General features: G+C 39.1%; 4 protein-coding genes and 1 non-coding gene across 5 annotated transcripts; 2 read left to right on the top strand and 3 right to left on the bottom strand.

Moving 5' to 3' along the window:
* Window positions 1-6142: 6142 nt before the first annotated feature.
* Window positions 6143-7561, top strand: LOC101292668 (protein terminal ear1-like). The gene is made up of 4 exons (XM_004292623.1): window positions 6143-6408; window positions 6689-6793; window positions 6906-7065; window positions 7391-7561. The coding sequence occupies exons 1-4, from the start codon at window positions 6143-6145 to the stop codon at window positions 7559-7561; spliced, it is 702 nt and encodes a 233-aa protein (XP_004292671.1).
* Window positions 7562-8037: 476 nt separating this feature from the next.
* Window positions 8038-8117, top strand: TRNAL-UAG. The gene has a single exon. It is a non-coding gene; the product is annotated as a tRNA-Leu (tRNA).
* An 878-nt stretch (window positions 8118-8995) lies between these two features.
* Window positions 8996-10000, bottom strand: LOC101293059 (30S ribosomal protein S13, chloroplastic-like). Its single transcript, XM_004290779.1, has 3 exons — window positions 9805-10000; window positions 9496-9720; window positions 8996-9413 (listed from the first exon to the last, which is right to left on the bottom strand). The coding sequence occupies exons 1-3, from the start codon at window positions 9916-9918 to the stop codon at window positions 9249-9251; spliced, it is 504 nt and encodes a 167-aa protein (XP_004290827.1). The 5' UTR covers window positions 9919-10000; the 3' UTR covers window positions 8996-9248.
* Window positions 10001-10160: 160 nt separating this feature from the next.
* On the bottom strand, window positions 10161-12243 carry LOC101292760 (small ribosomal subunit protein S13, mitochondrial-like). The gene is made up of 3 exons (XM_004290778.1): window positions 11989-12243; window positions 10627-10854; window positions 10161-10538 (listed from the first exon to the last, which is right to left on the bottom strand). Exons 1-3 carry the CDS (start codon window positions 12046-12048, stop codon window positions 10377-10379), a joined length of 450 nt encoding a protein of 149 aa, XP_004290826.1. The 5' UTR covers window positions 12049-12243; the 3' UTR covers window positions 10161-10376.
* Window positions 12244-12617: 374 nt separating this feature from the next.
* On the bottom strand, window positions 12618-15201 carry LOC101292472 (delta(7)-sterol-C5(6)-desaturase-like). The gene is made up of 3 exons (XM_004290777.1): window positions 14745-15201; window positions 13816-14121; window positions 12618-13419 (listed from the first exon to the last, which is right to left on the bottom strand). The coding sequence occupies exons 1-3, from the start codon at window positions 14977-14979 to the stop codon at window positions 13127-13129; spliced, it is 834 nt and encodes a 277-aa protein (XP_004290825.1). The 5' UTR covers window positions 14980-15201; the 3' UTR covers window positions 12618-13126.
* Window positions 15202-15487: the final 286 nt, after the last annotated feature.

The following is a 15487-nucleotide window of genomic DNA, read 5'->3' as shown; positions in this document are numbered from 1 at the left end:
ATGCATTTCTTTTACATATAGCCCCAAATGACACATAATTAAGTTTGTATATTGACAACAGAGATAAGCTGAATGCTTGGAGGATGGGATTCTAATTAAAGATCTACAAGTACCAAATGTCAAAGATTATAAATATTAACAAGCCAGATCGTCTATTATTGTCCGTTTGCGGTGAACCTCTAGAAACATGTACCATGCATAGCTAGGAATAAGATGTATGCATGGTATAGAGCTTCAACTTAAGCTCAAAATGTATGCATATATGCTATAACCCAAGCTCTAGCTAGTCTGGTTCATTATTGCCCGCATGGGTTGAAGCTGTAGATAGGAAGATGGTCATAAACTCAGCTCAAAATGTACGTATGCATGGTATACAATTCTTTTTTTCCCCCTTCTTTTAAATTTTATTACAAGAAAAAAGGCACAAGAAGTCAAGAACAAAGCACTGAATTAAGAGGGGATTGCCCGACGAGGTTTTTCTTCCCAACATACTCATCAGTCATTACTAGTTGCCTTCGCAATCTTTCTCGACCGCCATTCATCATTGCTAGCTACCTAATTATTAAGACATGCACGGAGCCATGGAGTAGTCTATCAATCACAAGTTTTGATCTCTGCAAGGTGGTGCAGCTAGCTTGAATTCAATTAATCTCCTCCAGACATCTCTGCACTTTCTCTTTCTCATCGATTTTCAGGTGCATGCAGATCCTCCTATACACATTATACACTACCGTCTCTCTCATTCTTCTTTAACCGAAACAATGGGCAACCCCAACGCCCAGCCCTATTTCGCGAGCCCTTCTCACTACTTCCAACCTATGTGTGCTGCAACTACCCAATCTACGCTGATCATCATCTGAATCCAAATCTTTTTCATCATCAGCAAAATTCAACACCAGTTGCGGAGGATCCCAAAGTTCAGATGAGACGACTTCGGAAAAGGAAGGCTGGTGCTGGAGGTGTGATTCCATTTCCAACAGGTCCGGATCAGCAAGACAATAAGTCGTCAGTTACTCCAACTACTATCATGATAAAGAATATACCAAACCTGCAGTTCAGGTGAAGTGATCGAATCCCTTTTCTCTCTGATCTCTACATGTTTTGGTGTTTCGAATTGTTTCTTGCAGATATATCAGTTTAGAAAAGTTGAAAACGCTGCGTTTTAGGCAACATATGATTTCTGAGAATTTAGTGACCACCATGGTTTTGTAGCTAGCTTTTACTTTGTTACCTTTAAATTTGAACATATAAAGTCGATCCCTTTGTGTTGACAGAGAAGAATGGGATACATGTATGCATACTATCATGCATGCCTCCACTTCATCTAGTAGCTACATTTAGATCTCTGGGATTGTACTGATTGAAGTGTTATGTTTCATTATTGTGAAGAAGGAGTGATCTACTTATAAATATCTTGACAAAGCATTGCTTAGTAGAAAACCTAGATGGCGTGTTGCGCTCTGATACTAACAAGTCCCAGTTTGATTTTGTGATTTACCCGTGGATTTCAAGCAAGTAGCTAGCACCTTAAATTATCGGTTAGTTTTATGTCAGTCCGAAAAACAAGTTAAGGACATGCTCGTTTTACCTTGGAGCAAATCATGTCACAGACTCACAGTTTTCTAACAACTTCTTGTAGCAAATGCAAATCTGGGGATAGCAATTTGGGTTGCGCATTTGTAAACTTCACTGTGCAGTCGGGGCACGAAGGTTCTACCAGCATTACCACAATTTCAAGTGGGATGTCGAACACAACAAAAAAACTTGTGAAATCACCTCCGCTATAGTTCAGGTACAGTAATTTATTGATTTTATTCTAGCTATCTGGATATTAATCTTTGGACCTCTAAGTAATTGTACCAGTTCTCTCATGAGTATTCATATTTGTAGGGAAAGAAAGCACTAATCAGGAATTTTAGGCGCAAAGTATTCTGGTGCGAGTGTGACGAGTACTTGCCTGTGGTGGTCGCCTCCGAAGCTCATTGTTGTTGGAAAGCTTAAGGGTGCACTCTTGCCTTTTCTCACTGTGTAAATAATACTAGCTGACTCTATCTGATATACAAACTCGCTTAGTGAAACGAGCCCATGGACATATAGAATAGGCTGAATAGCTATGACATATCAAACAAGTAAAACTTTGACGAAAACAGACCTAGCTTAACTTTACACAGTTTCATCTTTTGTTGTAGGTTTTGATTGTTGTAGTCTTTGCGCATATACTATTTGCGTGTTAATGAAAATAGGAAGTTTATCTCATTGCAATTGCAAAAGCCAAAACAAGTTTAATTATCTCAGTGCAAAAGCCGGCAAGTTTAGCAAGCATATACCGATTTAGATCCGCACTGTGGAGGTAGAAATATGAAAGCTTAGTTTTTAAATGGTTTCTATCCTTTGGCATCAAAACGCACAGGGATCTTGCACCATCATAAATCGCTAGCTACACATCTCTTCGTAAAAACCTAGCAACTATTGTTTCATTTCGTTACAATTATGATTTATAGAGTTTGCAGAATTTGAGGACGTTACTTGGCACATTTCTCAGCTCGTATTAAATTCGTATCCTATCACGTATGTAGCACCAGCTGGTTGCCACCCAAGATCGTCGCATGGCACACCAGTCCTCCTCGGCTCATATGATGAATTTGGGACATTGTGTGATGAGATTTAGGGTGTTTAGTATACGACGTAAAGTTTGAAACATGGCAGCAGAATGATACTAGAATTTAGAATATGGCAACAACATCTACAAACATGTTGAACATCAGATCAAATGCAACAACATCTTCAAAGGGTTCTCTGCAAGGGAGAGTCAATATTGTTGAACCGATGAACTAGGAGATGTAGCAAAGCCATTTTCGATCGCTTTCTCCATCGCATCGTGGTCCACTTCAATGCCACAGGCCGGATACCTCTATTTCTGATCGAATATACTTTGCAAAATCTCCATGATCATGATCTCTCCCACACAAACGCTTTGAGACATCGGAGTATGTTTGCCCCATTTATACAACAGTTGAGGCATGAATATAATTCAAGTTTGGGTGAAGCATCATTTAGGGTTCTGGGTTTGCTAAGAATTATTTGCAAGTTAATTTTATTTGTTACAAGGATTGAACAAGCATTAACCAACAACACATTTAATTAAATATCATGCAATTAACTGGAGACTATATACGTAGCTGTAGGCATGCTTATATTTTCCAAGCATGTGTATCGTTTTGTGATACCATCTCCTTAACAGTAGGAAGGAAAAAGCAAAAGTCAGGCAGCAGGGTTCCCATAAATTGCAGAAGCAATTCTAGGAAAAGCACATTGGACTCACTTGATTGACATGACAGCCATTTCTCCTAGCAGCTGACTCTACTTGAATTATATCAAATAGGCTTGGTGAAAAGAGCTTTAACAAAGAGAATAGAGGTAGGCTTTACACAATTCAGGGTTAGCCAGCTATCATGTTATGCTTTCTTTCAAATTTTTTTTTTTTTGGCAATGGCTTTCGTTCAGTCTTTGGAACAACAGTTTGGACAAGGCAATCAAATCAGACTTGTAACAAAGCTTGATCGAAAACTGGAACAAGTTATCTCTTCATAACCCATAGATTTAAGAAAGGTCCCTTGCACTAGTATTGCTTGGAAAACGAAGCATTGGAAGAGAAGAAATATATACTGTATTTGTGGGAAAGATGAACAAACTAACCAGCTAGTTTATAGTTATGTTCCAAGTATATCAGTTAGCCCTGGGTCCAGTACATGAACGATGAATTGCATTGCTGGTACGGTGAATGAATAGCTAGCTCCCAATATCTTTCCAAATAAAATTACACGTACAGTCAACATACTATATGCATTAGTTCTATGCTTTGGGAATAAATAAAGAAGAGGAAGAAGATGAAGATAAATTAACTATTTTTAGTCACAAAATAAACAGTTTTCTGTTTACCATTCAAAAGCTAGGGTTACCATTTTGATAAAGGAGAAGAAATTAAGATCTTATATATATATATTCTTTACTTGCCTTCAAATAGAATGCATGCATCGTTCAGGATATCCCTTTGATTGGGAATATAAATCAAACCCTATTTCTGCCTATACACATTTAGCTAGTGCATGCATTCCATCCCTTCAATTGGGAATCATGGCCAAGTCTCCATGCACAATATTTGAAATCAACTTCGTTCTTGCTCTTGTAAAGGCTCACAATCTTCATCTCTCAGAAGAAGCAGGGCTGAGATGATGATCAGTATGGGTGAGGATATCAGCATATTGTTAATTGCCTGGCCTTAGTTTTTCTTTTCCTTCAGGCTATGTCCCCACTCGTATATCACTCGGATCATGAAAGTTGGAAGCAGAATTGCAGGAACCCATGCCACATCTGTGGTTGTAGGTAGAATCATTTGAATCTCTCAGCAGAAAGCCTGATTGTTATCTTGTGATATCTGGAAGGCACAGAGTACTGTGCTGCTTGTGTGCTTTAAAGTAGAAACTCTGAAAAGTAAGGTGAAGTACAAGCTGGTCAAAACCCAAGTATTTACCCAAGAATTGCATGTTTAGACCTAGTCCTCAAGCACAAATACACTTTCATTATGATCACATTACGTGCTTCATGAATCAATTGGCCATAGATACCGGTCTTATAGACCGGAGTTTCAAGCTTATAGCTCAAAATTAAGAATTAGGAAGAGGGACGATAGAGGGAAAATCACCGACAATAATTGTAGAGTTACAAATGGAGTATCATTCAAATGTGTTCTAAGGTCGGCTATAGTTAGTTACTAACCTTTCTCCGATTCACTCATCATTGCTCACTGAGAAATCTCAAAAGACATGGAAGAAAAACTACAATCAATGTGCATTACATTTGAGCAAATGGAATTGAAAAATTGTAGATAGTTTATTTTTGTTACCCGGATTAATTGACTATACATGAACACTATTCGAGCTTTGGAGTTCGGATCAGTGCTGTGATACATGCTGAAGTGATTTAACATAAGACAATGCAGGTCCGGTTTTAGGTTTTCAAACCAAAATCTTTTCAGTCGACCTAGCCTATTAATCCAATAGCTAAATTCCAGTATCACATGTTTTGTTGGGTTTAAGGAATCCTCGATCTTATGTGATTTTAGAGAAAAATCTGGTTACTTTTCTCATCATTTTTAAGGTTAACAATCTCAAATGTTTAAAGGGGTGAACCCATTAACCAACGGGTAAATGCACATTCTCACGTTAAGAAGAAAAGGACCAAATTACTAGAGTGGCAGTAATTTGGGATTGACCAAAATTAACAGCTAGCTGTATGAATAGAGCTGTAGAGATGTAAAAAAGCAGGCTAGAGATACTTGGTCAAAAGTTACTGTAGGATTTTTGATAAACTTTCTGCACTTGTTCCAACAACCCTAACCATATTGGTCCAGAGGATGGGATTGTCTTCTCCTTTCTGATTCAGAATCCTGCTCCATTGTCCTATATATTGACCCCCTCCCTACAGAGTCAGATTACCCTCTGTTTTGTTTATACATTTTCATTTTCAAAACTTTCCCATTTTGGAGCCTGGGAATGCTTCTCAGAAAAACCCAGGGTGTAGACCTGCATACATTAATCCATGAAAACTGATTCTCTCCCTCTCTCAAACACATTCTTTCATGTAAGCCGTCGAGAGAGGGTAAAGCAGCTTTGTCCTATTATTGCAGGGCACTGTCCAAAATGAAAAGACAGAATGAGTAATAACGCTTCCCCATTTTCTATCATTGCAGAGGTCTTATGCACCAAAATATGAAACTACCTCATACTGGAAACCTTCTCTCTTTTTTCACTCTTCCCAACTTTCAATCCCCACCATCCACTTTATCAGATTCAACCTTCCTTCCATTTTATAAACCCAGTACTTCAACCCTTTACTCCCTTATCCACAACACAGCTAGCGCTTGTTCCATTTTCAGAGACCAACAAGTCCTCACTCCTCACTCCTCACCATGTCCCCAAAACCTCTCAACCCAAATGCCAGACCCTTCTTCCACTTTCCTTCCAAAACCTACTCCAAGCCACTCAACCCTAATGCTAACCCATTTCAGACTCAGACTTACTTCTGCGTTGGCCCTTCTTGGCAGTGCAGACCATTTATCCCAAGAGTTCATAACAAAGTAACCATGGAGCTTCCAAGAGTGAGAAGGTTTGTCCGTTCAATGAAACATAATATTCCGGTCGGCTGGCGTAAGCATCATGTCGTTTCCCGTCGTGCCGTTCATGTAAGGAAACCTAAGTCTGAAGAGCACAAGGATCAGAGGATTCACAAGTCGTTGGAGAATAAGAAGATGAGCAGCAAAGGGGATGTCATTCCTTTTCCTTCATGTCCATCTAACCAGAAACCGTCCTGCACCACAGTGATGATCAAGAATATTCCCAACCAGTTCCGGTGAGTACTTCCTCTCTATTTGAAACGCCGAATATACTCTGCGTTTTGGGCTTGCTTTTGACTTTGTTGACCTCTGCGTAGCTCTGTTGAGTTTGCGTGTAGCAGCAAATTGACTGAGGGTTTTGTCGTTCTTTTGTCATTTATACCCGTTCTGCGTTAAACATGTTTTGGCCCCATCATGCAATACCTGTCTTTATTTGTACATTTACATGCTTGTGTTTTAGTATGATTTGTAAATTGTAATCTGGATTAATTAGTGTTAATTAATTTATATATGCAGGAGAACTGCCTTGGTGAACATACTGAGAAGCCACTGCAGGAATGAAAACAAAAAGTCTGAGTACAAATCTGCGTTCGATTTTGTGTATTTGCCAATGGATTTCCAGTGAGTTTACCATTTCGAGGTTTCAGTATACTTTTGTTATCAAACCTCGACTTTATTAATGTCTTGTATGTATGTAAATTTTTGATTTTGTGTATGTTTATGCTCATGGTAGGAAATACTGGGAGAAGAAGAAGGTTACAAATCTGGGTTATGCATTTGTCAACTTCACCAGTCATGTTGCTGCTGTGAGGTTCCATCGTTACTATCACAACCGAGCGTGGAATGTGAAGCTGAACAATAAAGTTTGTGAAATCACTTGTGCTAAGATCCAGGTTCAGTTTCTATCTTGAAGGATCATTAAGTTAATGGGTTCATTTTTTCATCTTTTCTGGAAATTGAAAAGTTCACTTCATGTTTGTAATGAAACTCTGAAATTGAAACAAAAGTTTTCTATGGTCTAGTACTTTTTTATCGTATGGTCAAGAAACTCCTATGACTTTCTGTAGCATTGTGTACATGTCCTTCACTTTACATATTGGTCTAGTCACTGTTTCATTTGGTGCATGTTTTAGATGTTAGACGTTGGCAATTGAGATATTCAGCGAATGACTAGTATCTCTGTGCCTTGCTTCATGATCTAGCTTGTGTTTGTTGTAGGGAAAACAAGCTCTTATGAGGCAATTTGAGAACAGTGTATTCTGGTGCCACACTGATATGTATTTGCCAGCGGTTTTGGAACCGGCCTGTGATGGTGAGTCACTGCCGGAGCTCATCAACATTGGATGCCGTGTATGTGCACCTTCTAGGAGACCCAGAGTGAAGAAGTGATCTTGGATTATTGGGGATGCTTCGTAGGACTTGTGGTAATTGAGAAGCTGAGCTTGTGATGTGAGTTAGGGGTTATGGACCGTAATGTTGGCCTCACCTGTGTTTCTATTATCTCCCAAGACCAAGATGTAGTAGTACTTCAAGGGAGAAAGGGAAACATGGGTAAGTGACTAGTTTCCTTTTTTTCTTCATCTAGTCTAGCTAGTTTTCTATTGAATTTAGGTTTAGTCGTGTTTTCATTGTCTCCCTAAGTCGAGTCTAGTATGGCCGTGCTTGCAACGCCATAGTGTTAGTCTGGGGTGAATTGGAAACATGGTCGGTTGTGTATTGTCTAGGATGGAGTATTTAGAGAATGTGCAAATCCAAGTACCTTCATGAAACTCTGAGTTGTGTAATATATGGTTGTTGTTATTAACTATCAGAGATCTTATCGTAATTACATGTTTAATCCAAAACCCCATTGGTGTTGTCTATAAGACAGTTTGGCCGAGTGGTCTAAGGCGCCAGATTTAGGCTCTGGTCCGAAAGGGCGTGGGTTCAAATCCCACAGCTGTCATTTTTAGTTTTCTTGTCAGTTGCGTTATTTGCCCAATTCTCAGGCTACATTTTTGCTTATTCATATAACTGGAAAACTTGAACAGCGAACCAATCAGACTAATAGCTAAACATTGGTAAGATGAAAGCTTTAGGCGAACACTTGACTGGGTAAATATGTTAAGGTGCTTGAATACTTGCATGAATGCATGATTATATCCAGCTGAAATCGCATCCCAGGTATGAAAAGCAATCTATACTTATCCAAGGAAGGCAACTCTTCGTTTTGCTCAAGATTGGACGTATACAGAAAACTGAAGTGATTCTGAGAAGTTATTGAGCTATAAGCTAGAGTGTGTGTTGCAGATCTAAACAATCATGCGTAACAAATGGCCATGCTAGTAGTAAGAGTTCTGGGATCCATTGAAGCAACGGGAACATACTAATGAAAAGAGAGGTTCAGTGATGCACTAGAGAGACAGATAATCAAAGAAAGTGAAGAGAATTGTCAGATTTCAGAAACCACTTCTATAAAAGAGGGGTTTATATTTTGATAACAGGTTTACACTACATCAGACAAAATTTCCTGTACTAACTTCACAAGGTAATGAAGCTCATATCCATGCACAAAAATATGAAGAGAAAGTGACCAAATACACTTGAAGCAGTTAGTTCCAAGTACTAACGCAACACAAAAACTGAGCCATTAAAATTCATCATCAGTTACATAATGAAAGACCATGCCAGCACTAAAAGGCCTGGGATCAGCAGCAATGGATGGATGCATGCAAATGTGATACCTTTGCCACATCTAAAAACGGTAGGGAAGAAATTAAAGCATATTGCAAAATAGTTTTAAATCATAGGTGAAGAACTCTTAACACCATATACAGAACTCTTAACACCATATACTTCTCAATCTTTATCAATCCTTTGAACAAAATCGAGTTCACATTCACGAACAGAGTTGCAACACACCAAAATGCATAACAGAAAGTGATCCCAAATGCACATCCTTAGGTGAGAAAACAACTTAATTAACTCAAATCACTTTCATCAATTCCACTAAATACTAACCCCAATACACAAACCGAAACAACAGATTTCAAAGATCATCAATTACAAAAATAGATTAGAAACACAATGCAAGTACTTAACGAGCTTTCTTCTTTCCGGCAACAGTGACCCTCTTACCCTTCAAAGTCCTGGTGTTGTTCTTAGTCCTCTGCCCTCTACAAGGCAGACCCTGAATATGCCTTATCCCCCTGTAGCACTGAATCTCCTTCAACCTCCTAATGTTCAACGCATTAAACCGCCTCTGCAGAAAACACACAACACAAAACCTTAAAACCATCAAAATCCAATTCCCCAAATCAAACACAACACAAAACCAAACTCACCAAGTCTCCTTCAATCATGTACTTTGAGACCTCCTCACGTATAATAGTGAGCTCTTCTTCAGACAAGTCTTTAGTGACCTTGTTCTCCATTTTCAAGTCGTTCAGGATTGTACGTGCTCTCGTACGCCCAATTCCATGAACGTACTGAAGCGAAAACTCGACCCTCTTGTTGTTTGGGATCTCAACTCCACCAACACGCACACATCTGATGCTTAAGCCACCCACCTGAACAAAACCCACAACACCATTAAAACCCAAAACCTCAAGTTTGAGGTTGGCTTAGAAATTGGATATGGAAGTTAGTTTTACCTTGGTGGGGGTTTTGATGGGGAGTGAGAGAGTGGTGGAGAAAGGGTTGGGGTTCCGACCGGTGCAGACTACGGAGAGAGACGGCGCCAGAGGCATTGCCAGAGTTTGCGCCATTTTTGGAGCTCAGAAATTTGCTTACTGCGTTTGTGAGAGTGATTGAGTTTTGTGTGTGGATGAAGACGATGAGGTCGAGCTCAGCTTATCCTTGGAAGTTTTGTTTTGTTTTTGACAAACTTGAATGGCCCAATACATTAAAGCCCAATCGGTTCTTCTTTTGAAGATGAGGTTTGGTTTTTAGGAAGGTCAAAGGTTAGGAGGGATTGTTTGTTTAAGATGAAGAGAGCAAAGTACAATAGAAATTGAAGAGAGCAAAGTAGATTAAATCCAAAATCCAATACCCAACTGAAGAGGATGAAGCTTTCTTATTTATAACATGCTTTGTAAAAATGGCAATAGGAATGACTTGAAACATAAAAAATGGTAGTAGCAGTCAAATATTGTATCCATACTGGGCTCCTTTTGAAAACCCCCAACTGAATTATGATGTTCGCTGACTACACTGAAAGAACTGGCTATTTGTGCCTTGCTCCAGAAGGAATCCGTTTACCAGCTTTCCTGGTCCTGGCATTGGTCTTGGTGCGTTGTCCTCGACAAGGCAATCCATCACTATGTCTTATCCCTCTGTAGGACTGGACGTCTATCATTCGTCTGATGTCTTTCTCAACTACTGCCACCTGAAAGATCCACAAACCAAATATGTAAGAGACACAACCATACAACTAGTGCTTTAAGCGAGGCAGGGAGAGAAAGAGAGAGTTATACCAGTTCCCTTCCAATTATGTACTTGGAGAGTTCATCACCAAGAGCAACAATTTCTCTTTTAGTCAAGTCCCTGGCAAGTTTGTTGTCCATGTGGAGCTCAGATAGGATGTGGCGAGCCCTAGCTTTACCTATGCCATGTATGTATTGAAGGGCGTACTCTAGGGACTTGTTGTCTGGGATGTCCATTCCTGCTTTTATAGTGATGCCTTGGGTGCGCATCCCACTAAACTACAAGTAAAAACAGGAGTTCTCAAGAAAATGACATAAATCCGTTCTTTCCGACTTCAATACACAGAAAACCAATGATCATCACTACAACTCAAACGAGAGTCACGACCATCAAGACAGTTGCATTTACAGTAAACAATCAAGAGAGCAAACTGATCAGCAGTACTGAATTAACTCAGATCCAAAATAACAATTCCGAAGAGGAACCAAAGGGAATTAGCAGGAGTGAAATTGATGTAGTAGTGGTAGTATCATGACTCATGAGAGACTATGACAACACCAAATTATTGCTGTTGGGAGTAGTACGGACCAGATCTTGATATTCAACTATGTTAACTTAGAACATCAATATTCTCCAAGCAGCAGCTGGATGCAGTACTATCCGCCTACATGGCTACATATACAGACAACAATGCAACATCATTGTTGACATTTTGTGTTTGAGGATGAGCATTGCATTGCCTTCAATCTTTTTGAATAAGCATTTCAGTGCACTGCTGCTACAACTACTGAGGGAATGCAATCATCAGTTATAATGCAATCTATAAATGAAACATCTTTGGCCGCCCTGAAAGCTTATGGCTAAGACAGGGTCTTTATCAAAGTAGCACATTCTTTCTGCTATATCTCTTCGCAGCTCCGTCTTTCTAAGACCTAATCATTTAAATGGTTTCCTATCATCTACATTAAGATGCCTTCGCTCAGTAGTCAGTACTGCACCTGTTTCTAGCTCAGCCAGTCTCTCGATGGCAATTGATATTCTACATTCAGCAGGGAGAAAGAACTCTACTTGATATGAATAAGCAACAAATAACTCAGGCGGCAGATGATACCAACCTAAACTCACAACGTGGAAGCCTTAATTTCTAATTTAGACACAAATTTCATTGAAGCAAGTAACCTACAAAGTTCGAAATGAAATTAAAGCACAGAGAACATATAAAACATATGCCCAATCAGTTGGATAAGAACAATTCAGACAAAACCCAGAAAACCCAAATGCATAAGTTTGCTTGTAAACAGTGAACTGCCAAAATTCAAATGATCCACAGTGATAAACCTTAGAGACTATAAACCCCTAAAGTGGAAGTCTAGTTGAACTTGAGAGAGAAAAGGGATTATGTGTTGACTCACCGGTAAAGATTGAAGGAGTCGACCCCCAACATTTGAAGCGACTGCGCGTAACCCAAACATCACTCACCTCTCGATTGTTGAGTCCTTGAGTAAGCAGCAGTTTTCGAGTTCGGGTAAAACTAGGGTTTTTGTCTGGCAAATAGATCCCACCGTGTTCTATTTTCATTTTCTTTTTCTTTTTTATTTGGGCCTAGCCCATTCCACCTTCTATGCGTATGCACGATACAACATTTAAATTATTATTATTTAAAAATTCATAGTTGTGAAACTGGAAAAATTGTTCAAGGATTGGTAGGTTTATAAGTTTAGAAAACGATACTGCGTGATTCCATATGCTTTGGCATTGCTTGAAGGACATGAATGTTGTTAGCCTCACTTGTCAGTTGTCACTTGCCACAAACAGCTTAAACATTGCACAAGCGTGCACATGAGTATTGCTAGCCTCACTTGCCAAGTTGCCGTCATGCCATGGCCTCACCTTCAATTTGTCTACATTTTTGCAAACCATCACTAGCAGCACACATGGATTTATTATCTTTTCAAAGATACTGATATTGTAGATTCTCTACGCTTAGGCACCCTTTTATGTGATGAAATTAGCAAAAGAAGAAAGGCAACATCATAATGGTCATTCCCATAACTCTAATCCATTTTTAAAAATGTAGCAGAATTATACAACTAAACAACTTATTATATAACTAACTACATTGTTATGGGAGACGAAGGGACCAACTGAGGGAGATAAAACTCGTTTGGAAGCTCAAACTATCTCCTCCGCAGCTTAATGAATTAGAATTTGGCTTCTCTACTTGGATTTATGTTGCTTGGATGACTTCTAACCATTAAATTGAATACAATCTAAGACCACCATGTTATTCTTATGTCATTCTTACTACTTCTAATGGTTATAAGACATCCAAGCAAATCTAAGCAACTTAAATCCATACAGAGAATCCGGATCATTGGCCATTAACTCAGGAGGCAACCGCTTAGACCAAAAAGAAAAAACTCAAGCAAGTATCTCTGTCAATTTAAATTTACAAGCACAAAACTTCATAAATAAGAGACAAAAGGAAAGGCCGTCCAACCAACATTCCAAATCGATGGAAAACTCATTGCTCAGGTAGGCAAGCATGCTTCATAAGACCTTAGACTCCTCGTTGATAGGGTCACGAAGAGTTCCAAACATCCAGTCCATCCATATAGTATAATGTCCATAATTGTGGCGATACGTAGTATGATGAATGGTGTGGTATCCAGCACCCATCACAGGCCATATTTTGGCATGTATGCAATCATGAATGTTTGCAGTCCATATGGCTTCAAGAAATAGGAGCGCTATGTGAGTAGTAAAATGCATTGGCACAAGAAATAGAGCTATAACATGCGGAACTGCCTGCAGTATCCCATCAAGTGGGTGGAAAGCCAAACCTGCACATATGTGAACAAATGTGCAACTTAGTTATGGACTCTATTGGAATCAGTTATACTTATACAGTTATACATTTGGTTGGGTTAAAATAGATTGGAAGGATTTAAAGTAGTAGCAACAATCAAGATGTAAGATGCTCCAGCACCAAGGGGATGAAAAAGCAGTCATAAAATTTTCAATCCTTGATTAAAGGGGGAACAATGAGGTAGAAAGAATGAACAGGCATATGCACCATCATCAAATCAAGTCCACAAGACACTTTTCAAATACATTCATAATACTTAAAAGAAAGCCAGCTAATAAACAAAACAAGACCGAGATACATGTGCATATATATGCATCCAAATTATTGACACAAGGCATGGAATTAAATCAAGTAGTAATGGACAAATTACCAGCAAATGGAGAGAGGGTATTTTGCTTGTTGTAGATGTGATGTATATTATGTAGCCATTTATACAGAGGCTTTATGTCATGCAACTCCCTGTGCATCCAATAGATTCCAAACTCGACGACAATCATATAAATTGCTAAATAGATGAGGTATGCAACCCAACCTACATCACTTATTCTTGAGAAGCACCTGGCCCAGCCATTCTCAACCATGTACTCAGAGACAGACGGAAGAGCACAGTACCACGGCATGGCCTTCATGGCAACATATATTTGCAAAAACATGGCTTTATTAGAGGGAATGGCATCTGTAATGTGGGAACAGGTTGACATTATATCACAGCTACATAATGCATATATTTGTCAATTTCTCAGTCATGAAAGCAAAATTGAACACTCCCTTAAAAATATCTGCATCAATAATCTCTTATGTAACCGAAGTACATCAATAATATGCATCAACAACCAATCAACAGTACATATATAGTTGTAACCCAAAACATGTCATACTCATCAAGACAAGTACTTTTCAATTACAAGTTTACACAAACATCCAAAACTTGAATTAACCTAAGCAGACCCCATTAAACCACCTGAAGTTGATCTAGTACTTCACTGATTCAATCAAGTTTCCTCTTTGGTTAATGCACTAGAACTATTTACCAGATGCACAATAGAAACAGTACAAATTAAAAGAGGTAAGCAAAAAATGTAACCTACACAGTACAGGCATAATGGGTCAAACACTGACTGAACTAGCTAATAATTGGTGAAAATAAAAATATAAAATAAAATCACAAACTGAACTAACAATTGAGGAACACAAAAAAAGACATGGACAGAGGAATAGTGTGTTTTTCTGCAACAAAAAACAGCACACATATTCAAACAAGAGGCAAAGTGAGATCGAGATGTGTTTGTTTAAGTTGACCTTTGGGGAGATAAACGTTGCGTTTGAGGTAGTAAATGTAGAAGCACCAGAGGAAGCCGGAGACGAGGTAGATTAAGGTGCCGCCGAGGTAGTTACGCAGCCACGACTGGAAGAAGTGTGGCAGCGGGGCCCACACCCACTTGGGCAGCAGGCTCCCGAGCACAATGCGGTTGTAGAAGCTCGTCTCCTCCAGGAACAGGTTCAGGTACGATGACGACGGCGATGACGACTCCATATCCCGGCCGGCGACCGCTGGCGGCGATTTCGAGGGCAGAGAGAGAAAGAGAGGAGAAAGAAAGATCGGAAAGGAGAAGAGATGAGGTGGATGGATCGGGAGCTGGTATTTGAGAGCAAATGCTTCCACTTTATATGGTGAAGGGGCGGACCATCATACTTCATGTGTGTCACAGATTCGGCCCAGATGTTTCTTCGTTTTCTATTTATTTTTATTTTGTTTATATGGGCCCGGTAAATGCCTCCGCCATTTATAACATTTTCTATTTTTATTTCAGACGATAATTTGATTGTAATTCATATATATATTTTTTCATAAGGTCGCTATATATGTTTTGGAAAAGACTTAGGTGTCTTGGGGTATTAATACCTTGCAAGGTGTCATTGTTTTATTAATCCACATATGACAATCACTTAAAAAACAGGACCCACATAACGGATGTCTGTTAACTCTCTCTAACGGATTTTTTCTTAACAGATTTTTTAACAAATATTTCTAACAGATTTTT

Source organism: Fragaria vesca, linkage group LG2 (genome assembly GCF_000184155.1).
Source record: "Fragaria vesca subsp. vesca linkage group LG2, FraVesHawaii_1.0, whole genome shotgun sequence".
NCBI classification, from domain to species: domain Eukaryota; kingdom Viridiplantae; phylum Streptophyta; class Magnoliopsida; order Rosales; family Rosaceae; genus Fragaria; species Fragaria vesca.
Note: the sequence above shows the minus strand (reverse complement) of the source record. Positions and strands in the feature narration are given on the sequence as shown.

Coding starts and splice junctions, on each gene's coding strand:
- LOC101292668 (XM_004292623.1), top strand. CDS start 6,143: ATGGAGCTTCCAAGAGTGAGAAGGTTTGTCCGTTCAATGAAACATAAT. Junction 6,794..6,905: donor TATTTGCCAATGGATTTCCA/GTGAGTTTACCA, acceptor TGCTCATGGTAG/GAAATACTGGGAGAAGAAGA. Junction 7,066..7,390: donor TCACTTGTGCTAAGATCCAG/GTTCAGTTTCTA, acceptor TGTTTGTTGTAG/GGAAAACAAGCTCTTATGAG.
- LOC101293059 (XM_004290779.1), bottom strand. CDS start 9,918: ATGGCGCAAACTCTGGCAATGCCTCTGGCGCCGTCTCTCTCCGTAGTC. Junction 9,721..9,804: donor CCATCAAAACCCCCACCAAG/GTAAAACTAACT, acceptor GGTTTTGTTCAG/GTGGGTGGCTTAAGCATCAG. Junction 9,414..9,495: donor ACATGATTGAAGGAGACTTG/GTGAGTTTGGTT, acceptor TGTTTTCTGCAG/AGGCGGTTTAATGCGTTGAA.
- LOC101292760 (XM_004290778.1), bottom strand. CDS start 12,048: ATGTTTGGGTTACGCGCAGTCGCTTCAAATGTTGGGGGTCGACTCCTT. Junction 10,855..11,988: donor GACTCCTTCAATCTTTACCG/GTGAGTCAACAC, acceptor TTTTACTTGTAG/TTTAGTGGGATGCGCACCCA. Junction 10,539..10,626: donor ACATAATTGGAAGGGAACTG/GTATAACTCTCT, acceptor TGGATCTTTCAG/GTGGCAGTAGTTGAGAAAGA.
- LOC101292472 (XM_004290777.1), bottom strand. CDS start 14,979: ATGGAGTCGTCATCGCCGTCGTCATCGTACCTGAACCTGTTCCTGGAG. Junction 14,122..14,744: donor CAACGTTTATCTCCCCAAAG/GTCAACTTAAAC, acceptor CCCACATTACAG/ATGCCATTCCCTCTAATAAA. Junction 13,420..13,815: donor TACCCTCTCTCCATTTGCTG/GTAATTTGTCCA, acceptor ACATATGTGCAG/GTTTGGCTTTCCACCCACTT.